Source organism: Alosa sapidissima, chromosome 13, assembly GCF_018492685.1.
Source record: "Alosa sapidissima isolate fAloSap1 chromosome 13, fAloSap1.pri, whole genome shotgun sequence".
NCBI classification, from domain to species: domain Eukaryota; kingdom Metazoa; phylum Chordata; class Actinopteri; order Clupeiformes; family Clupeidae; genus Alosa; species Alosa sapidissima.
Window position 1 is genome coordinate 30,785,619 of NC_055969.1, and position 23,278 is coordinate 30,808,896.

A 23,278-nucleotide genomic window follows, 5' to 3' on the forward strand; every position below is an offset into this window, starting at 1 on the left:
GGATCAAAAGAGTATAAATACTTATACTGATTTAGCCAACCCATCACCTGAGACAAAAATCCGTTTGGAAAGTCAAATAATTTGACATATGATGCAGGAAGATCCATTTTCATATTTTTATTATTCTAAACATTTATTTTAATTTTCTTAGTATTAGTAAATAAATACAGCCTTGACAGCTTCGGTCAACTCAGGTTTTATGATTACATAGTTTCACACGAGGCACAGGAAACTACATCAAGTGAACAATTCACTAATGACACAAATCATGTACTCAAAAGAGAGAAAAAAAAACAAAAGTAAACAAGCACAGTAAATGTGTCATGGAAATGTACAAATGCTCCACTGTTCCATCTATTACACAGCAATGGAAATGTTAATTGCAGTAAAAATGGTAAGCTGGTAAGCTAAGATTAATATGGACTGTTGCATGAAATGGTCATGTTTCTACTTTGGCATGATTTGACATTCTTGTAGCTTATTTAACATCTTTGTAGATAAAGAGGCAGACCACCCTATGGGAATATCTGTATAAAAAAAGAATAAGGCGAGATAAAAAGAATAGTCTGGCTACAGCAGTTGGACATGTCAGTGTTTGTGGCTCATAGACTGTAACCAATGCCCCAGGTAAAGTAATTCTGCACCAGTGTCTGTGGTTTCACTCAAACAGGCCTTCATGGGTATAAACAGTGAAGAAATTGGAGACCTGGAGGGTATTGAAATAATCAATATTCTGTATTTACAACAAAAAAACAACAACTGTGTTTAGAACATACCAACAGGGCTACAAAATGTCCTGATGCCCAAATCTATTCCAGGACTGCAATCAAGCAAAAAAATAATTCATCCGGTAAACATTCAAAGTGTTAGTATTTTCGTAATTGGCTTTCTTAGGGTGACTTTGAAAAATAATTAAAGCAAGCACTCAACAGTTTTGTTTACTTTTTAATTGCCTCACAAAACGTTTCGGGCTGACACCCTTCTTCAGTGTGAAAAATGGCAAGGATTGTTGGGATTCTTGGGATAACCAAGTACACCACCTTAGCCCTGCTTGGCAAACAACATCTGGCCAACAAAGTGTCTGTGGGGCTTATTCACACACACACACACACACACACACACACACACACACACACCAAAATTCTGTGCATTACCATCCCTTTACATGAAGTGCTTAGTATCTCACTCTTGTTTTGAACAAATTATGTGCAAGAAGACACTGCCAATTGCCCCAAGAAATCCAGCAGGCTTACCAGGTCAGCTTCAAGGTGGGTGTACCGAATTAAAAAGCAGTTCATCATTTAAAAACAGGCCTCTGGCACTACACCATTTATGAGAGCCTCACAGTTTGGCTTTGGGTGTCTGTTCCAGCAGGTCCCTCAAGTCTACCAGTGCCTCCTCCAGGGTCTGGGCCATCCGGCTGGCGTTGGTGTCTTCGCAGCTGTTGAAGGCAGACACTGCAAAGTTGATGTGCTCATCCATGGGGTTGTAGCACACGCCGTAGCCATCAGGCACCACCGGGCCAAAGCACATCACACAGTCTGTCTTTGCCGGCACCTGAGGAGCAGAGGGAGGTCACAGGTAAACACACACACACCTGGCTAAATGGAGTTCAAATGGTGAAATGGGTTTATGATTTGTCAAGTCTTTTTTGGTTTTGTTTGTTTGTATTCATTTTAGACAATTAATAAAACACCGCAGTGCACTCTCACAAGCCCTTCTGTGGCAAATGCAGATTTCAACATGTTAACTGATTTCCACACAAAAATGCAAGAGCAATAGACAGTACTGCCCTGCAGAAATGCACAAGGCCACAATAATCTGCACAAATGACTGTCATAAAGTCAATCCCACTGTTTTTTTTTCTTCAGCCCACAGCCATTTATTCTTGCATAACACATCTGAAAATCATGCACAAGCATGATGTGTTTGTAGTGATAAAAAAAAAAAACACTGCTGAAATAAGAACAAAATGCTAGCTGTGTGTACCTGGCTAGTAGAGAGGTTGTAATGCAGAGCTTTTGCATAAGACGTGTCCATGAAGATTTCTGGCAAGGAGGTGAGGTCCTCAATAGCTGTAAGCTTGAGTCCGAGTAGGTGCCTATCAATGGCCTGGCCACGAATCGCCTGCAATCAGCCACACCCAAGGCAATCAGGAAAGCAGGGCAGAGGAGATAGTAAACAATAGCATTAGACATATATTACAGGTACCAAATCTTTTAGAAGTACTAGTATAGTAGTATATATACTATACTATATATACTATTTTGATCCCGTGAGGGAAATTTTATCCCAATCCGTGAATTAGTGAAACACACTCAGCACACAGTGAACACACAGTGAGGTGAAGCACACACTAATCCCGGCGCAGTGAGCTGCCTGCTACAGCGGCAGAGGGGTTGGGTGCCTTGCTCAAGGGCACTTCAGCCGTGCCTACTGGTCGGGGTTCGAACCGGCAACCCTCCGGTTACAAGTCAGAAGCGCTAACCAGTAGGCCACGGCTGCCCCCAAAAATTAGAAGTTAGAAATGTAACACTAAAATATGAGCAATGTCTACTCAGATAAAACAGACATATTGTCATGGTGACTCATCATATGGAGTCATATAATCATATGAAAGACACACATATCATATTTCATTCTAGATGAAGATAAGCATGTATGAGAATTAAACAGTACAATACACTCTAAAGATTCCAAGACCTCCCTAATGAAATGTCTGTATTGGTATTCCACTGTGATATTCCCCCTGTATAAGTAATAGTCATAATTTCACAGTATCCTGAGTATATACTGTACATCTGCATAAGCCCCATCATACCCTTACCATATCAGTGTATGTCCTGTGTCCTCTTACAGCTTTCTCGAAAAGAGCCACTTTCTCCATGTTCTGCCACAAACACACACAAAGACAGACAGAGGGAGAGAGAGAAAGAGAGATAATTTTAGCAAGGAGTAGGACTCTTTTATGGGTTCTTAATTGCAATTGTGTTAGTGGTAGCATACTTGGATAGCGGAGTTGTCCATGGCCTTGACAAACTTAGCGGAGTCTATGGAGGCTGAGCGGATAGTGTCGGTGCGGCCCAGCCTGAACATGCGCAGGGAGGCACTCTCATATGTGGCACAGCAGACCTTATACATCCTGAAACGGACATGACGATGATCAGTACAAGCAACAGCATATGTGTGCAGTGTGCGCTACAGATGGGTACTGATAAGGATTTTCCCGACTCTGAAGGAAAATGAAAAAATATAACCAGCTGTTCAACTACCAAATCCAGTCCTTCAGTTTTACCAGTTTTTTAAGAGCTATACAGTATGTCTGGTGATGTACCTGTAGTAAGCTAGTTGTAGAGCAATCTGGATAAAGGCATCTGGACTCATCTTGTGTGACTTGGGAACATTTTTGCCAAAATGAGGGAAAACAATGACTCGAACATCAAGGTCCTGCACCATTCTGTAAACGAAAGAAGAAAAAGAGTCGAGCTGTCAACTGGCTAGCAGCAATGTATGCTAAAATAGTCTGCTCCAGACGAAATAATCAGGGCAAGTATCTGCTTATTTTAAATATGTCCTCTGCGGAAAGATATATATAGTGTACTATTTCAGACTACATCTAGCAACAATTATGGTTAATCAGGTCTAATTGTGGTCAGATAGATAGATAGATAGATAGATAGATAGATACATTATTGATCCCCAAGGGGAAATTCAAGAAATGTCAGTAATGCTTTGAGGGGTTTAGAAATAATCCAATTGTATATAAAGGCAGAGCTCAAAAGAACAGTGTAGAAATAGATAACATATCAAAACAGCAAAGGTTAGTAGCGCCACTGTAAAGGTAGTCGGCCTCACTGCAATGCACAAGATGTACTAAAATTTCAGTACTATGTGTAGATATGTCATAGTCTTTACAGACAAATTGTAAATTCACGCTGAACAACACCTGAAGCCATTTTTTTTATTTACAATGACTTGCAATATTACTCATTATTATCCAGCTCTGATAGAGAGTATTTCTTTTGATTTCTGGGCTCACATGTTCAGGTTCTGCTTGGCTTTTTCAATGTCGTTCTTTATCTCCGGTGTGATGTTGAAGCGAAGCTTCCGTGGCATGGGCAGTGGCACCATTGGAGTGCGCACCATTTCAGATTGCTTCCTGTTACAACACAAAACATTCAAAATGTTGTCAGCCAGTGACAAGATTGGGAGCATTTTCATATTTTTTCACATATACCGGTATAAATACGTTGTGACATGTGGTAATACAGCCTAAATTACACAGCTATGATTTGAAAGAGGTTGGCCTTACATGTATTCAACTACATGGTCAATTAATTTGATGATTGGAGGTCCTTCAGCTGGGGCGTGTTCATATATCACACCACATGAGCCGTCCTCCCCAATGATGAACTGGGAAATGCCATGAGACAGAAACAAAGTCATGTGACTTCAACGGTCATGAGAATGACCTAGTGTTGCATTTGTGGTTAGGTTAAAAGACAGACACACATTGAAACTCACTTCCCTATTGTAAAAACTCCTTCCTTATATTTAGAAAAACACAAATCTCAACAGCAAAGGTTAAAAGCCTACAGGGAATAGTGACCCTGTTAGTAGATTCACTTGAAGCAAACACTATGTTCTGACTAGAGATACAGTCATGGTAAAAAAAATGCAAATCTCTGGAGTGACAGACACTTCTCACATTAGCATTGTGAATGTTGTAAACCTTCAAAACATACTGTATTTTCCGGACTATAAGTCACACTTTTTTTCATAGTTTGGCTGGTCCTGCGACTCAGGTGCAACATAAATATATATATTTACTGTATATACCGGTATATGTTTTTTTTCCTCTTCATGACACATTTTTTGACTGGTGCGACTTAATACTCCGGTGCGACTTATAGTCCGAAAAAAAAAAAAACAGTACTTTAAATTTACAAGAAATCCTCTTAAGTAGCTACTCCGTGTCGGTCTGTTGTTGTCGGTTTGCTCCCCTCACTTGTACAGTCTTGTCAAACCAGCGGTTCCCGCTGTTCCACCGGCTGCCTCCGCCATGCAGCATCTGTACAGCTGCCCGGCTCCGGTACTGCTCCTCTGAGGCGCGCGGCATGGGCGCGTCCAGGCACACGGTGATGATGCTCTTCTGGATGGCACGCACAGACTCCTTATTGGTCCTGTCTGGAAAGGACAAGTGAGACTGAATCAGCACTTACTGTAATAAAGGAAATGACATTAACATTTAATTAACATTGTAATTAAGACTAAATATTGCATTTCAGAGGTATGAGTATTTTAATGGATGTGTTTTGAAATATTACATTTTCTGTGCTTCCTTTCTGTGTAACTGGGTCACCATGGCTCACCTTTGATGAGGGTGTTGTAAGCTTTCGCCCATGTGTTTCGGTCCTGTGTCGTCAAGATACCAATGGGCTCCTTGTTTGTCTGCAGGGAGGAGTTCCAGATCTTCTCCAGCTGAATGTAGATCTGATCCACAGTCAGTGGGGTGCCATCACTGTTGTACACGTCCAGCACAAAAAACTGTATGCACAGAGCAGAAAAAGCTATTTGACAACATGTCTTGCACCCGTAATTACTATGTACTATCACCTTGTAAAAATATAAACACCAAATGCAGAGGGCAAGTATTTAGAGACCTGGAAGTTGTGCACCACTGTGATATGTGACGGAGGCCTTCTGCCCTGGGAGTAGTTCACTATGGAGTCACTCTTGGTTCCAGGGATGCGACAAGATGACAAGACCTGATAGTACTGGTGCATACACAATGCCTGCCCTCCCAGATGCTCTACCGGCAATGTTTCACTGGAATTAGACATTACAGTCATCGTTTCTGTCTTAAAATCACATGTTGCAATGCAGTGTCTTCAGTGGGAGAAATACTTATTTACTAACACCAGTAAATAAATGAGTACCACTTACTTGTCAATCATAGTCTTGAAATTCAAGACTCCGGAAATCATTTTAGCAGCAAATCTATGAAATATATATGAACAAAAATTACCAAGCATACAAAAATATCATACTGAAGTACTTTCTGAATAAAAAATAGGATATTTTTTTCATATGTACCATGTGCATGATTTTATAAACATTCATAGTGTACATTCAGTTCCCAATATATTGTTTTGTGTAACTGGCAAATTAGCAGCAATAAAAAGACTGAATAGATAAAGCAAGCACTTTGCGTCATGGATTCTACATGTGAATGATTACATAAGAAAAACCTATGACCATTCCTTCAAGTACTGGGTTAAAAAAAGAATACACTGACACAGCATTGTGTTACATGTGCAAACTCAGATACTGGCAAAGGACCACTGAAGGTTAGAAACACAACTTGTTGATAACATGAAATTTACCCTTATTTCTAGAGTTTGTACTCATAATAAATCAGTCAAATTCTGCTGTGTGGAATTTGAGCAGAGTAGACACAATGGCAGAATCAGCAGTCCTGTCCCAGCTAAGAGCAACAGCCTATATTATGAACACTCCCCAAATAGCCTAGGCACGGTAGTTGGGGCAGTCTGTACAAAGGTCATCACTATGTGAGTCACATCAAACAACTCTCCCTGTGAGGTTCTGGCCAGGGCAAGATGTCAGCTAACAAGGACTTAAACAACAGTGTAACTTCCCAAAAACTTCATTTGGAAATGAATGTAGATTAATTTTCCTGGATCACAAGACAAGAAAAGGGCAAATCTGTTCTGAATTCTGTGAATTCAATTCAGCTCATTAACCTTTCAGCAATTTAAGAGAGGATCTCCAGTGTTTCCCACAGAATTGAATTCCATTTGTGGTGGTTGGTTTGTAGAATTAACTTGGACACAACAGTTTTTAACAATTAGCACAGCGTGGTTATGATGCTAACCAGATTTAAGCACAACCTGGAAAATCATTGTGTGGTGGTCAATGTTGATATTGTGGTGGGCCGCCACAAATAAGTCAATGTATGGGAAACATTGATCTCACCTCATCTGACCCTGTCGGTCATGAAACTCCATACGAGGAAGGACCACACCTGGGCTGGAGTGCACCACCACAGGCATCCTGTAGTCTAGGTAGGCCACCTTCAACCACCAGTCTGACAGCTGAGAGAAACACAGAGGGAGAAAGAGAGAGAGAATGACATACAAGATATACCAGCATCTCATCCATTTTCTCAGAGATGCATTGATCAAATTCAGAAAACAAAAAGGAGTAGCATTGGGGCTCAGACCACCTAAATATCATGATATCATGAAACTTCATGATGTCCTTCACGAAAGAATCCTTTATTACTGCAAAGACGAGGATCAGATTACTTCTACTGGGAGGACCTAATATTGCCCTTGCAAAGAGTTACTGTATCCTATTTAGATACATTTTGCCTCAAGAAATGTTACTTCAGGAGAGTTACAAATACAGTTACACATAGTATAAGAAGTTCAAGGACCTTGAGAGGGGGTAAACAATACACATGGCAGTGTTATTGCTTTGGTTCAGATTGAAAATTGATTTTGCCATGGTAGTCTTTTTGGGTCAGACGTCAGTCCAGAATGTGAAAACAATCTTCTATAAAGCAACAATTAAATTCACATTACAGTCAGTTTCTGCTGCTCCAGAGGGCCAAAGCAGGAGAGTGTAGTCAAAGTCCTTGTAGGCAAGTCCCTTCACTCGGTGGCCATATCGCAACACATTTTGGGCACTTATCGGGCATCTATTTTAAGTCTTCAGAACACATGATTGGTACAATATATTCACAACACATCACATAATTGGCACGATGTATTCACATAGTCTCTGGTATAGTGACAACAGGGGTGCTGTTAGAAAATTTGGGCCATATGACAGACAATAATTTGAATAATTCTGGGCCCTTAGAATCCCGCCTCCCGGCGGCACCCCTGAGTGACAATTCTCGTCTCAAATTCATACCCAGTTTTCCATCTTCCTGGCTCTGCGCTCGAGACCCTTCTGCAGCCTTTCCCCAACACCTCCCGTCTGAAACTCCTCGAGGAGTCGGCGTGTGTGTTGCAGCTCATCCTCTTCCACAATTGGCTCCAGGGCAGCCAGGTAGCGGTCGCATGTCTGCTTGAGAGGTGGCACAGGTAACTTGGGCAAACTCTCCTGGTGTGCCAGGTAGCGCCCCGTGATCCGGGTCACTGCAACCGGTCTTACTAGGCAGGATGGTTTTACCATGCCGCTCTTTCCCTGTCCAACAAATTGCCATAAGGAATTAGTTTTAAGAGCATATTTAAAATGTAAACAAATATAGCTTCAACCTTGAAATTGTTCCACCCTTATTTCCACTTCAAACTTGGGATACCTTTTTTTTATATGCAACATGCAAAGAGATATTGGAAATATATGTCCATACCATCCACATATGGTCTCACTCAAACTTTACTTGCTGTCAAAGCCAGAAAGGTAACGAAAGGTCAGTAAGGAAATGTAAGCATCGAGTACGTTTACATGGACATTCATATTCCGAGTATTGATACAATTGCGAATATGGTGTTTACATGAGTTGTTAACATGTAGGCTACATTATTATGGGGGCTCACAAGCAACAAGCAACTTACAAGCAACAAATTACGTACTGCCCTAACGTCGTATTTTGTCTGTTTTAGTCTACATTTAACTGTACAGTCAACGAAGTCACCACATCTGTTTCGCTGTCTATGGTTTCGTCACATCTGTTTTACTGCAAGCTGCAACAGTGTTTCACGTCAAGGTGCAATCAACAGATACAAAGGGCAGAGATGATTTGAACAAAAAAAGATGCAAATCTTAGACGACTTAGCTAACGTTAGTCATTTGATAAAATTCCAAAGGTTGTTTTCTTACCACGCAGTCAACTAACGTTTCGGCAGTTCAGCAAACAAATTACAACAACCGTCTTTAGGTTTAAATAGCAAGCAGACATCGGCTTAGTTAAATCGCAGACATTGCGAGTGCAGAAACATTTAACTGTGTGAGAGTTAACTTACTGAAGCAACTGGATGCTAACTTCTTAACTCCCCTAGAAAACTATTAGATGGCGTTAACGTTGACGTTGCCTTCAAATAAAAACTTGGCAGTCGATGTACTCTACTCACCACCATCGTCCGTAGAAAGCCCAACATTGCTGTTTTTTACAGGAACGCCCCCAAAAGACACGGTCCGTTCTTTCAGGGCAGATAGCAGTGCATTCCCTGCTAGGCTTCCCTCCGACAGCGTTACTATGAGCTCTGTGATTATCAGTGCCAGACGGGTCCGCCACTGTCCCCTGTTCAAAACAACCTGAATGCTACCCACTGCTAGCTAGCTAGCCCATAGCAGAGAATGTCTGCCCATAGACAGTGAGCTAGCCCTGTTTTTTTACTGTCTAGTTCAACACTGCTCACGAGACTGTCAATCGCACGGGGGCGCACCTAGAAATGGAAGCTATTATGTTTTTTTTGTTTGTTTGTTTTTTATCCAGGTGTGACTTTCTTGTTGAGTATATGTATAGTCTGGCAAAGATAACCACAGTTTAGATGTATGATTCAATTTAGGTGTGATATTTGTAGGAAATATGAACTTGCCGGACGTTAGGGTGAAAGTTCAAAGGTGACGTCAGACACACCCCTCTATTCTAATAAACATGGCGGAGACGGAGCAGCAATCAGGTAACCGACATAATTTACACCTATCTTCCAGTTAGAGTGTTTGGCTTGTATGCTGTGTTTTCCACGTATTAGTTTAGCTTTTATGATAAGCCACTTTTAGATCCCAAGACAATGTCTGTGATTAAAGTAAGCGCTGTTTCTCCATCACTTTCTCATTCTTTCTTGCACAACGTATGCTAGCTATGCTAGCTAACAGGTCTGAATCAACACAGCAAGGCTATGTAGCTGGCTAGCTCAGTAGTTTTCACAAGTTTCGTGCTGGAAATCGTTTGGCCAGTCGGTTTGCCTGTGAACCCCACATATATGAAGGGGAAAGCGGTTTATTTGTTATGCATTCGTTTGGGTTCTTCTCTCAAAGCGATGCCTAGATGTTTCTTATGTATACTTATTTAACGTTAGCCTATGTTTTCCACCACTTGCTTTCCCTTTGACAGGCTGTCCTAATTGGTAAGGCCATGGTTGTGTAGATCAATAAAACCTTATGCTATTTCGACCGACATTTAGTTGGCCCACTTAAGTGCCTCTGTTTTTCTAATTCTAATGCCAGCAAGTAGTTTGTAAAATTGGTATGCTGCAGTGCTAACTGTTTGTGTTTGTGGTTATGAGTATTGCTTACTCAACTGTATAGTATGGTAATTATGGTAACATCTCTAAGGCTTACATAAGGGAACCAAAGATGATAGACTTATTGTAATATTGACTTGTACTGAATTGTTTTTAGGGTACGTGATTGACATTCAGCACATAGTTGCAAATGTGTGGGGTTGTTACAATATCAATGCATGCCATGACAATGGTACATTAAAGCACTGTTTGAAAATACGAGATTCGGGAAGAAGAGAATTTTGGTTTAAATTGCCCCGCCATATTCGACATAAGGGTACATTTATTTTGCTCAATTGAGACCTCAAACTACACTGCAACATGCAGTCTCCTTGTGAAACATTAATGTAATAGTGGCATCTTGGGCGTCCTCATAATAATTCTGATGTAATTTATAGCATAAGTCGCCATAACATTCAGGAGATGATGGTATGGCACTGAATATGACCACTTCTCTGTCACTCTTAGGCTCCTCCCCTGAAGATGACACCCCTCCCATCCCTGCCAACTTCATGGTCCCAAAGAAGGAGATCAGCATGGTCCCCGACATGGGGAAATGGAAACGCTCCCAGGTAGATAGTAGCATTGTGTATTCAGTGATGATGTTGGAATACTACCACTGTGTATGTGCTATGAGTTCATGTTTTGCTTGTCTATACATACTAGACTACACGTTATGGTAAATAAAGTGGTCTCACTTTTGTTGCTTTTTATCTAGGGTCATGAATACTCATGTAGATTGCTTTTTAACACATTCTTTTTCCTCTCTTTAAGGCATATGCTGATTACATGGGCTTTGTTCTGACCCTGAATGAAGGTGTAAAGGGAAAGAAACTTACATGTGAATACAAAGTGTCTGAGGTAATACACTCTACTGCCCATTTTCCTGTATTTCTAATTCTGTTCTGACTCCTTTGTGATAACAAAATCAGTCTAAAAAGACATGACACATTTTCTCTACCATCTTTGACTTATCGTGACCTTCTTTACAGACAATAGAGAAGCTTCTGTCTTTGCTGAATACTTTGGATCAGTGGATTGATGAAACTCCGCCTGTGGATCAGCCCTCTCGATTTGGCAATAAAGCATACAGGAGCTGGTATGCCAAGCTAGACCAGGTGAGGGTCTGTTTTAAAACATAAAACAAGTGACACTGTGGTCAAAACCAAAGAAAACTTCAAAGCACTCACTTTTAAATAGTAAAAAATGCGTTCATCATCATGGCTTGATCATTTTGAACAATCTAAAACTTTGCATTACATTGGTGCCTGGATGCCAGAATAGGTGATATTGCCATAATGGGCATGGGTATATGGGTATTTCATTGCTGTTTGGGTGTCAGTGCTGTCCTGATATCACAACTCGTTTAGCGATCATTGTACCATCTTTCTGTTGTATAGATTGTCTGTCTGTCTGTTTGTCTGTGTGCTTCTAAGAATCTGTCCCTTTGTGTTGTATTAATGTGTATGCAGGAGGCTGAAGCTTTGGTTTCTACACTGATCCCTGAAGACAGAAGAGGAGCAGTTCCTGAGGTAGCTGTTTATCTGAAGGAAGCAGTGGGGAACTCCACCAGAATAGATTATGGCACAGGTGAGGGGCTGTGTGTATGTGTGTGTCGGATACTCCCGATATCACTAGGGGGAGCTGTTGAAGCACGAATTCTCATGCACCAAAGTGCTTATGCTTGTGTTTTGACATTAGACAAATTCTGTTTCTAATTGAACAACAACTGAATCATCAGCAATGAACCAGAGTCATATAATTAAGCAAAGTAATTTTGGAGATGGAAACATGTTTTGTGGTTATGTTGCTGTAATCACTTGTGGTTGTTCTATTGGGTCTCCAAAGTGTCTGGTGTCATTTTGCCAAAAGTGCACAAATGGTTAGATTCTATGGCATCAGTTTTGAGCCAAAGTGTTTCCTTTGTCAGTGGAATGCACATATATTGTTATATTTTGCATTTTTATTCCAGGACATGAGGCGGCTTTTGCGGCGTTCCTGTGCTGCCTGTGTAAGATTGGCGTGCTGCGTGTGGATGACCAGCTGGCTATCATTTTTAAAGTGTTTGACAGGTTTGTGTTTGGGCACTAGTCAGAGTTGCATGTAATCAGTACTCCCTGGGTTTCTGGGGTTAGAATGAATCCAATTCCTCTATTTTGATTGCATAGCATTTATTCATATCCTCTATTTTGATTGCATAGCATTTATTCATAGATTTAAGAAATCTGTATTATCCATCCGGTAATGTTTGGCACTTGGAATTTAATTGTTTCAGACAATGGAAAGTGGGTTATTTGGCTATGAGTCAATCAGATTAAGAGTGCCTCTGCCTTTGACTGACTGATTTATTGTCACGGCGGTAGATATCTGTGGGTGATGCGGAAACTGCAGAAAACCTACAGGATGGAGCCGGCTGGTAGCCAGGGAGTTTGGGGACTTGATGATTTCCAGTTCCTGCCCTTCATTTGGGGGAGTTCCCAGTTCGTAGGTAAGACTTCCCTGCTTGTCCCACTTCTACCCTAAAGGCTGTCGGAAGTGACAAGATTTTGTGAAGTAGGTAAAAGGGTTCTTAAGACTTCCTTTGTGTGTTTATGCTTTTGAGCCATTCAATCCTCACATCCAGGTCAGTGGTGAAAATACAGTTTTGAAAATGTGTACATCTACCAACCACTGGCAGATTTTTGGTCAAATTCACCAGCCACTCAATATTAAATTATTACTTTGTGTCTGAAACCTACCGTAATTTCCATCTCTGACCCAGGTTAATCACCTCGCAAGGACCCTTAAAAGATTTCACCTCTAGATATTTTTTAGGGTCACAAATGTTGAAGTCTATATATGCATACTAACTGCTCTACAAATTAAAAAAAAAAAAATCTATTTTCATTAGTGACAGTTTGTTAGGCTTCCTTGTTTACCACTAATATGAGTGGTATTTAACTGATGGGAAGACTGCTCGTTTTTCTACCAGCCTTACGGTTCATTCATTTCTTCCTGTTTTGCAATGACACATACGGTTGGCTGTTAGATTGGCCTTTATTACTTTCAATCTTGACTGCAGGAGGTGATGCCTCTTTCACAATAGTCGTCTGAATTGCATCATCCACAAAATCCACTGACATGTAAACACTTAGTATGATGAAATATCACATCTGTGCATAGTTAATATATTACACACACATGTGAGCATACTTGCTACTTGTGTTGATTTAGAAACACATATTTTGCTGGATTCCTGTTAGATTTTGTGAGGTGATATGTTTGTTTAACTGTGATGCCAGAAGAAAGAGAGGCAGAAGGGCGACATCTTGTGGATATATGCTGTAATTATTTATTTTTGTCTGTGCCAGACCACCCTACACTGGAACCCAGGCACTTTGTGGATGAGAAGGTTGTGAATGAGAACCACAAGGACTACATGTTTTTGGAGTGCATCAAATTTATTAATGAAGTAAGTCTGGTGTAAGGAGCGGATATTTCTCCTAAATGTCGAGTTAATGCTGGCAAGTCAAAGCTGTGTAGGCTTAAAAGAATTATACACGGTAATGTTTTGGACCTGTATGTGTTGCCTCTGTGTAATTATAATCCTCAAAAATAGGAAATTCACTGAAAACAGCAATGTGGAAAGTCCTCAATTCTCTTTTTTTTTTTTTTTTGTAAAAAAAAATAAAAAATAGAGACCATTGTAAATAGTCTGGCAGTTTAGACGTTGAGACGGCAGTCGATGGGTTGTGTAGAGCGAGGCTGGGAAGCGGATGTGGAGGAGGAAGCGCTGCGGTCTCTGGTTCCTGGTTCCTCCCCCGGCAGTGAGGCAGCAGAGCAGGGTGCAGCTGCAGCCACTGGCCCTTTCCTTAGTCACCTTAGGTTACACTAACGCCAACACTCTCGCTGGACGACCCATTCTCAAGCCACATAGGACAGTTCATCTTCTGTCTTTTGTAGATCTTTAGGTCTATTTCTCTCCTTCTATAATTCTTTCTTTCTTTCTTTCTTTCTTTCTCTGTGTGCCTTTTCTCCTTCTCAAGCTTGCCTCTCTTGTGAAAGTCCCTCTCTGTTGGCCTGCTTGTATGAGCATGTCTGTCTAATTCTCGTAGTAGGTCTCTGTGGTGTTTCAAATCTGCCTCCTCTCCCCGGTTCACGTCAGTGCAGTGCACTCAACACAAATGTCCACATACACCCCTCACACTTCCACACGCAAAACAGACATGTCAGTTTATTTCACACACACCACTCAGTGTGTTTCTCGCTATTTCTTTCTCCCTCTTTCTCTCTCTCTCTCCCCCACTCTCTCTCTCTCTCTCTCTCTCCCCCACTCTCTCTCTCCCTCTCTGAGGTTATGTGTGGAGCACTCTGCTCACATGAGTCATTTCCTTCCCCACATGCTGTTGTGAATCACTCCTTCCCCAAGGACCACCCCTCCCCCATGGCTTGCCTCTTTCCCTCAGCCCCCCCCCCCCCCCCCCCCCCCTCGTCCTCTCTCCTGCTCCGTCCCTCTCTGGCGCTCAGTCCCACTCGCTCTCTCTCTCGCGCCCTCGCTTGCCCACTCTCCTTCCTTCCCCTCCGGTTTCCTCTACTCCTCGGGAAAGTCCGGCTGGAGGAGAGCCGTCCTTTCAGCATTCCAGCCCGGGTCACAGGCTGCTCTCTTGGGGGAGAGGGCTGGGAACCGGGGGGGGTGGGGTGGGGGTGGGGAGCAGCGTTGTGCACAGCAGTGCCATTCATGAAGTGCCTCACTCCTAAGGGCACAGCCAATCTCTCCTCTCTCTTATTCTCTCTTACACACACACACACACACACACACACCCCAACTCATTCACTTTCTCAAACATAAGTCATGTTGCAATAGTGAACGTACCAATTTAGCTGCAATCATCTAGTGGCACATGAAGCAAGGTATTATTAGGGGCTCAGATGAATCACCATACCATACCTGTTCTCACCATACAATCAAACATGGAGGAACCTATGCTGGCTATTAATGAGCTCTAGCCAGAGCAGAACCTGGTTATTTTTTTAAGCAGTGTATGCCAGAGGTTTATATGTTTCTTTGTTCCTTTGTGAGTAGTTTCCCACTACCTGTAGTGTTAAATTTCTCTACTGCGAGTGATTGCACAAATGTATAAATTCTACTATAACTAAGAGGCTGTAACATCTGTCAAATCATCTTCCTCTGTGCAGATGAAAACAGGCCCGTTTGCTGAGCACTCCAACCAGCTTTGGAACATCAGCGCTGTTCCCACCTGGTCCAAAGTCAACCAAGGCCTCATTAGAATGTACAAGGCTGAGGTTTGTATTACTCAGTTTTACTGCTATGATGTGTGGCCCATACTATACTATACTATTGTGTCTTAATACAGCCAAGGATAATGGTGTATTGTGGCGCCCCCTAGAGATGGATAGTGTAAAGAGAATCATATGTATATTTGCCAAATGTATGACTTGCTACTTTCACACTTTACACTGTTAATACATTTTAAATTGCTATAGAATGTGGAATACCAATATTTTGTTGTGAGCCATTTGGTTTAAATTAGTAGCTTGTAGGAGTGTTGCCAGCTTTCAACCAGACTTTGTTCTATCAAAGACTTTCTTCAGATTGTGATTTAAAATTATAATGGCTAATTGGCTCATGTTATTGACATGGCAAAAAGCCATGTAAAGAGCAACTGTCAGATTTTGATCTGCTGTCCTAGCATTATGAGCAGTTTACCAGAAAAAGTCTGCCAGTTTGTAGGCGGCCCGACCGACGCTAGAATTACCCCCAGTACCAGATGGATGTTGGTTAACTTACTGTATTTCATTAACTTTAGATGAGTTCTTTGTTGAGCGAGTTAGGTACTTCATTGTTAATAAATTCTAAAACGTTTTTCTAACATATATATGGACCTGTATGTGTTGCCTCTGTCTAATTATAATCCTCAAAAATAGGAAATTCATAAATCAAAAATAGGAAATTCATAATCCATAATGAACAGTTTGTTACCATGAACAAAGCAGTGTATTATTGTTTTGGGATATACCATTTCAATGAGATTTCTGTAACGGTTTCAACAGGAACTATATAACTGTAGAAACTTAAAATGTGTTAAACTGGAGCATTAGTTTTTAAAATTTAGTTTGTGTGAGTACATCTCTGTCTGTGTGTGTGTTGTGTGTGTGTGTGCGTGCGTGCGTGCGTGCACGCACGCAAGTGAGAGAGAGGGAAAGAGTAAAGGGCCCCACCCCCTTCTCCTGAGCCCACATCCTGTGTTGTTGCGTTGGGTGAAGCCCCCCTCCCCTCCCCTCCCTTCCCCTTCTGGTAGATAGGAACGCTGAGGGGCCAGGCTGTCTGCCCCCTCCCCCACAGCGTCCCCTCCAACCCTCCCCCTTTCTTTCCTCTACATTCTCTCTCTTTGGCTCCCCCTTTCTCTTTCCCTCCGTCTCCAGTTTGGAATCTGTCTGCACTAGTCCCACTCCTAGGCTCTCTTTGTTGCCTCCTCTGTGGAAAGTCAAACTCTGCTGATTCTACATCATCTTTAGAGATGGTTTTTGGTATTTATCCTGAAACGCTGTTTTACAGACACCTTATGAAGGCTCCCCATGAACATTTATGAAGAGAAACTCTGAAAGTGGCTGATAACTGTAATATTAACTGTAATAAATGTAAGGGTAATTCCATATCACAATCTTGGGTTCGACACCATGGACTCCGATTTTTGTCCAAATGGTCTACCATTATTATAACCATCATCCAAATGTTTCTGACATATACTTCTTCACTGCAGATGTGGTACACATGAAATTAGGTTTTTTCTTGCCTTTTCCCCATCATTATTGAAAAGACTTTGTGAGGTGAGACCCAGACCATGATGTCAAGCCTTTTAGAACTGATATGAAATGACCCACAACTGATTCTATGGCATCATCAAGCCTTTCCATAGCGTGGCTTCTTATTTCTGAAGGAGCTTACTATGGACCCTTTCAACAAGGTAAACAAAAACAATGCTTGAACATTCTATTTGGGCCCCAATCTACTTCCTCTGCATTAAGATAACATATGGAATGTTAAAAAGGAAGTTTTGTGGGGCCAACTATGATGCTGATAATGGAACTCTCTTGAAAGTGTCCATTGCAATACTATGGCGGAAGCAGTGTAGCTAGCACTAACTCTTCTATTTCTCCTCTTCCGCAGTGTCTTGAGAAGTTCCCCGTCATTCAGCACTTCAAGTTTGGCAGCCTACTCTCCATCCAGCCAGTGAAGTCTTGAGATGCATCCCTACCCCTCCCCACCCCAGCTGGCTGTGTCTCTGTGGAGAGCACCAATGCAGCCCCTGCACAGAAAGATGCCCCGTCGGCCTTCCACACGCTCAATACTCCCCGCGCCCCGCCCCCTTTAGTAGCACTCTGACAGCTCTCGCCTCTCTGTAGCCTCCTCAGCTCCTTGGGCAAACGTCTCCATATGCAACCCCGTTCAGTTAGTCCATCCATTAGCAGCACTGCACCCGGGGAAAAGAATATATTTTAGACAAGCCCTGTCAGTTGCCCTGGCATTTGTTGGTATATGAGCGTGTGTCTTGCATTCGAGGAGGTTTTGACTTCCTCAGTTGCGCAATAATGTGTGGTAGTATTATACCATATTGTTTTGTTTATTTATGTGACTGTACCCATTCAGATATGATCTGCTATAAATGAGCATTATATTAAGGCACGTTGGTAAACACACGAGCCGACCTGATGTATTCTTACTATTCTTTTGCTCACTGAGTTCCTGTAAGATGGTTTTTAAAAAAGCCAATTTCTGTTGGTGTATTTTCTCCTTTTTTTTCCAATTGTGAGCCTGTGCTCAGTGATGGCCTGTGTGTTTTAGCATTTCAGCGTTAGCCAGATATGTTTGGCCTGGGTAAAAATGTCCCACAATCAGGCTGGCAATGCTAGAATTCTGTTCTAGCTGGAAGACTCCAGAAATAGACCATGGCTGTACATGTGTGTAGTTTTCTTTTTTCAATTTGTTTTGTAACACCAAGTCATACCTATCTGTTGTCTGTTGTGTTTCTTTGATATAGATCTGCCCCTTTGAGACAATTTCTTTTTTTCTACTAGTGAAATGTGTGTGGTTGCATGTTGGCGCACTAGACATTCGCTTTTGAGGACGGAAATAATCAGTTTATTGAGAGAAACTTGTAGTGCAAACTCAAGCTCAATTGGATTATATAGTAGGCTTTATGAACAAATGGCGTGGGACTGTACACTTGATTAATTGAGTTTCTCAAACATTAGTTTGAGATTTAAGTGAGGATCGCACTTTGAGTTGCCGGACCCAACATTTCTGCATCTTCTTACAGTAGCCTAATGACTATAGCCTACATTTAATGTAGGCCTACGTTCTCCGAGGAGAGTAGCCGATATGATGCTTTTAATTTGAGAAGAAGCAAACGATTTCCTTCATTTGACGGTGATGTCTGAGAACGTTTATATTTTGGCGTTTGTGAAATTAACGTTTTCTCCCTCACTCTCACTGAGAGCTGTGCGACTCGTTAGCCTATGCAAATGACTCGCCATCTGCACTGTCATTGTCAGGCAGGCCGGACAGCGGGTGTCTGATAGTGCGCCCTCCCAGCTCACAAATTGCTGAGTAATTTTCACTCCGCACAACCCAAAAAGACCGATAGGCCTACCAAATCGTTTCCTCGGCATTTGCGGAGTAGTTTTCACCTCAGAGTGCTTGTGTCCTATGCCATACAGCTATGTCGCTGTAGGCCTAGTGAAAACCCATTAATTAAACCGGTGATTTTATCACGCTTTTAGACTAAGAAAGTCAGTCAGTGCGTTTCAGTAGCCTACTGATTTGGAAGGTCACATTTTTGACCAAAATTAGGCTCACCTTAGACTGAAAATGATGCAAAACCTGGCCTTTGTCCTTGACATGGCCTTCTCAACAAGTGGTAGCCTAGGCCTAGGAGACAGACTTATGTAGACTAGATTAAGCCTACGAGACACACGGTGGGTATCATGTCTAGAATAAATTAATAACCAAGCGTTGTGGAAATTAGTTGCATTAATAGACTAGCCTACACTGATGTGATCTAGGATAAACCCTATGCAACTTACTCTAACTGCGCTCATCTAAATTCCGTGCAGCCTGCATGCAATTCTCTACAGAGCCACGAGAAGGAGCTCATTCTACACCGCTCCACGGACACCAGAATGCGGTGTTTGTCCAAACACTGGAAATGACAGAACTACCCTTTCATAAAATAATCTTCGTAACTATATTTTGTGAAACTGCATGCAAGTGATACCGAATCCCATGAACCATCACCAAACTCTTGCAATGTTGAGAGAGAAACCCCGATAAAACAAATTCATCTAATTATCTCAACACAAGACAATATTAATACACTAAAGAAATGACTAGCAATCTAGATTCCTATGCTCCGTGAATAACACGCTCGGCGCTTTTTTCGTCCAAACACAAATAAACCGATTAGCCTGCAATAATACGCATACGATCGTAAAGTCATCTATTTCACAGTGTGCTTATCAATAGGACAGCATCCGTCGATTATATTACCGTGTAGACTCGAAGATTTTGTATGACAGAAGCTGTGCTCATGTAGCGGACAGCGCTATCTAAAATTGTGGGAGTCAAGAGGTTTGGGGTTGAAACGACGCAGACAGGAGAGGAGGAGGAGAGGGAACGGAATGGATGTGGAGGGGGTGGGGGAGAGGTGGCGGAGCGAGGTCAGCCCGAGGTGCCACTGCGCAGGCTTTCTAATACCTTCATTCATTGATTTTGAAGAACACCACCAAGTGGCACATAGGAGAGATAACACACGCTGAAGTTTAGGGAGAGCGCCTTGAATCAGAAAACGCGTTCCACATAAACCTACTGGCTACCATAACAGAGATTTCATTCTAGGCTATACGGAATAAGTGCAATTTCTTTTTTGTTCTAGTTCCTGTACAAATCTAAGCTATAAAACATGCATAGGACCTCTTTCATATTTATTATTTTCTCTGTGTTGTCTATAGACCAACTCTGTATTGAAACAACTATTTGAATGTGTAGAATTAGTAGGCCTTAACAAAGGCCTGCAGTGTGAGCTGTATTAAGACAGCAAATGCCTGTCATGGGCCACTATGGTGTGAGATTTACACAATTTGTGTTCATATTACAACAGACCATCTCACTGACCTAACAAATGATTTGAAGTAAGAAGTCAGTGAAGACTGCACTTTACTGTTGAGAATCTTTATTTGTGCCTTTACCTTGATAGGTAGGCGTAGGCCTACTTCAAAGGCAGCTCTAACTTGCTCTTTGTGATCCAAGTTAAACTTTGAATACATGGTGCATGTGAAGATTTGTGTGACATTTCATAATCTATGGGTATGAATGAGGCTGTGTATCTCTTGAAGAGCTCTCAGGAAAGTTATAGCATGCAGCAGAGGCAGCAGAAGTTAATAAGACCTTATGAAACAGTGCCTACACAGCTCTGATTACAAGAACACACTTAAACTGTTGAGTGATTTTCATTTTTTATTAAGGTTATAAATTTTAAACAAATACTTTCTAAAACAGTTTTACCCGGTGATATACAATTTTAATGTACACAAAAAATACAAGAATACCAACAAAATATGGAGAGAAAACGTCTGAAAACGTCTTTCAGTACACATAGTGCTTATATAATGTGAGGATGTATGGCTAAATCACGAGCTTGCCTTTTTAGAACAAAAGGTCTTAAGTTTTAGAAAATAAAATAAAACTCACAAAACCAAACAACGTTGGAATCATGAATTACTGTGAAGGCTTAATCAATAACTCCAAGATTAAAGGGGAGGGCAGTGAGGAACGCTCATCAGTCCAAATTGTCACCAAAATACTTGGCTTGATTAAGTTAAGGTGTGCATTGTGGGAGTTGTAGTGTTAATTAATGGCACCAGTGTAGAGTGTGATGAGATGACTGGCACAAAGGGACTACAAACATACTCAAAGGAACTGATGCTGCAAGACAGTGTGAGATACTTCACTGACTTCCAACCTTGTTTACCTTCATTGCATGTTCTAGGGCTACGAATACATATCAGATGAACCAGAGATCTTCAATAGTGTTGGACTAAACCGGTGTATGGTCTTACACTGTATAGAAATTCTTAAAGTAGGTTACATGTCACAATGTATACCTTACAGGTTAAGTTAAGTTCAGATGGTTGAACAGTACATGGAAGCTGTTATACACTGGTTTGAGAAAACACATAACAAAGTAGTACAGCACTCCTTTATGCATGTGCACAACATGCGCTGTTTACTGTATCAAACAGGTCACAATGACAATGTTCTGTAAACCCACAGTTCAAGACTCTCTTCCCAATTTTGACAGTTCTTCTCAGGTAACGATTCATCTAATATATGTAGTGCCATTACAAATGAGGTCTGTTAGAATTGCTTATGGGAGATAAACAGCAATCCGCGAGCGAGACATTCAACTACTTTCCATGTGTGGCGATAGCTAGCAGTTTGCGTTGGGCTTAAGGCAACGAAATTTCACTTCGTTAGAATAATTTCACAACCACTTCAAATGCTCGTGTAATGTACACATTTTCTGTTTAAAGAATACATCACATGTGGTACTAGTTCTCCGCATCCCCATTAAACCAAAACAAACAGAAATGTCAATGCTTAAATAACCATTTGCAAAAATAAAGTCAATCTTTTATAATTTGTACAATTTCATAAAGTTGATTCTAATTTACCACAGTCAAAAAGCTACTATAGCTCTTGTCCATGCTCCGAGGCTTGCTAGGGCTTGTTTGCTACAGAACTGTCCGTTGAATGCTTGCTCAAAGTCCGTCTGTCTGCTCACCAGCCCCGAAAACCCCGAGCCGAAAATCGAGATCAAATTGGAAATGTTCGACGTGTCCAAATGGTCTGAATTTGCGTATGAGCAGTCCTCATACTTAGTTCTTTTACATGGCGTAAAATCCGGTACCTCCTCGATTTCGGACACGTAGTAGCCAAAGTCAACCTTGCGCTTTTTGGCCGGGGTTTGTGCGCCCTGGCAGCAGTGCTGGAGCGAGGCGCAGCAGTCCTGGTGCAAGTATCCATTCTCAACTGTTGTAACTACGTGCGTGTCCAGATCTAACACTGTGGTCTTGTTGCAGTGCATGCTGTTCACTGGAGAAAACTCACAGTTCGAGACTGGGTATGCTTCCGCACAGCAGCTGCGATAGAACGATGAATCCGTCTCCTTACAACCCTCATCGGCTCGGAGCGACAGGGCTGAAGCGCAAGCACTAGTCTGTAGGAGAGCGGGCTGAGCTGCTTGGTTACTGCTTGGCAGTAGCGCGCCGCAGAGGCTCGCCGACTCGGTCCCAGCCCCGCTGCCGCAGCACTCACCGGTCTGTTCCTCGCAGTCCTCGGCTAATTCGAGAGGGTTCAGCTCCTGGATCTCGTTGCAGACGGTCATCACTTCTTCGTACTGCTGCATTCTGTAGATCTCTGCGTACTTCTCGTTCATGTAGACTTGCCTTGCGTTCCTCAGTACAAACGAGACCAGGAGGTTTTTGTGCAGCTTGATGCCTCCTCTCTGCGTCCTGGAGTTGTGGATCTTTCGTAAAGAAATCGAAATTAGACTTTGCGCATCTACTCCACACTCCATTGTGTTGATCATTCTTGCTGTTTAGTTGTTTCTTCCTCCTTTCGGACGAAGAAAACAGACTTTCTATCAGTGTAAACCACGATATTTTGTTCTGGGGCGAAGGTTTGAGTCGAGTTTGTGGAGACACATTGAATACGTTAGCGCTAGACCCACTGAGTGAGAGCAAGCTATCATTTGCTTCGACCGCGCTGCCATACTATATATATTTGGACGAGGTTTCTGCCCATTCGACCCTCAGCCATACAGCGTCCAGATATTCCAATGACTGACACCCAAACTCCGCCCAAGTGCCTGGTTCTCCACCAATCAGAGGGAGGCGGTTCTTCTGTGCTATTCAAATTCCAAACTGACTTTACCCAACAAGAATGTTCTCATGAGGCGCAC

The 23,278-nt window shown here is 41.9% G+C and overlaps 3 protein-coding genes across 5 annotated transcripts; 1 reads left to right on the top strand and 2 right to left on the bottom strand.

Moving 5' to 3' along the window:
* Nucleotides 1-102: 102 nt before the first annotated feature.
* crata (carnitine O-acetyltransferase a) lies at nt 103-9,480 on the bottom strand. 3 transcript variants are annotated; one of them, XR_006021490.1, is made up of 15 exons: nt 9,105-9,480; nt 7,942-8,217; nt 6,997-7,115; nt 5,947-6,000; nt 5,664-5,829; nt 5,373-5,547; nt 5,009-5,187; nt 4,313-4,413; nt 4,040-4,159; nt 3,335-3,457; nt 3,007-3,142; nt 2,828-2,890; nt 1,990-2,127; nt 1,254-1,557; nt 103-1,089 (listed from the first exon to the last, which is right to left on the bottom strand). XR_006021490.1 is itself a non-coding variant. In XM_042059000.1 (14 exons), the coding sequence occupies exons 1-14, from the start codon at nt 9,129-9,131 to the stop codon at nt 1,342-1,344; spliced, it is 1,893 nt and encodes a 630-aa protein (XP_041914934.1). In that variant the 5' UTR covers nt 9,132-9,480; the 3' UTR covers nt 103-1,341. The 3 variants fall into 3 exon arrangements, 2 of the variants coding, with proteins under 2 accessions (XP_041914934.1, XP_041914935.1); XM_042059000.1 differs by having other exon boundaries at nt 103-1,557; XM_042059001.1 differs by having other exon boundaries at nt 103-1,557; nt 8,997-9,107.
* An 82-nt stretch (nt 9,481-9,562) lies between these two features.
* Nucleotides 9,563-18,268, top strand: ptpa (protein phosphatase 2 phosphatase activator). Its single transcript, XM_042059030.1, has 10 exons — nt 9,563-9,656; nt 10,728-10,831; nt 11,034-11,120; nt 11,252-11,377; nt 11,732-11,849; nt 12,232-12,331; nt 12,623-12,747; nt 13,610-13,710; nt 15,435-15,542; nt 17,428-18,268. The coding sequence occupies exons 1-10, from the start codon at nt 9,632-9,634 to the stop codon at nt 17,500-17,502; spliced, it is 969 nt and encodes a 322-aa protein (XP_041914964.1). The 5' UTR covers nt 9,563-9,631; the 3' UTR covers nt 17,503-18,268.
* A 2,491-nt stretch (nt 18,269-20,759) lies between these two features.
* Nucleotides 20,760-23,056, bottom strand: ier5l (immediate early response 5-like). Its single transcript, XM_042059031.1, has one exon. The coding sequence runs from the start codon at nt 22,904-22,906 to the stop codon at nt 21,995-21,997; it is 912 nt and encodes a 303-aa protein (XP_041914965.1). The 5' UTR covers nt 22,907-23,056; the 3' UTR covers nt 20,760-21,994.
* Nucleotides 23,057-23,278: the final 222 nt, after the last annotated feature.

Excerpts from the sequence above, each read along its gene's own strand:
- crata (XM_042059000.1), bottom strand. The coding sequence starts at position 9,131 with ATGTTGGGCTTTCTACGGACGATGGTG. Across the intron at positions 6,001-6,996 it reads GACCGACAGGGTCAGATGAG|ATTTGCTGCTAAAATGATTT; the intron begins GTGAGATCAATG and ends TATATTTCATAG. Across the intron at positions 5,830-5,946 it reads TTCAAGACTATGATTGACAA|TGAAACATTGCCGGTAGAGC; the intron begins GTAAGTGGTACT and ends GTCTAATTCCAG.
- ptpa (XM_042059030.1), top strand. The coding sequence starts at position 9,632 with ATGGCGGAGACGGAGCAGCAATCAG. Across the intron at positions 11,378-11,731 it reads GGTATGCCAAGCTAGACCAG|GAGGCTGAAGCTTTGGTTTC; the intron begins GTGAGGGTCTGT and ends ATGTGTATGCAG. Across the intron at positions 11,850-12,231 it reads CAGAATAGATTATGGCACAG|GACATGAGGCGGCTTTTGCG; the intron begins GTGAGGGGCTGT and ends TTTTTATTCCAG.
- ier5l (XM_042059031.1), bottom strand. The coding sequence starts at position 22,906 with ATGATCAACACAATGGAGTGTGGAGTAGATGCGCAAAGTCTAATTTCG.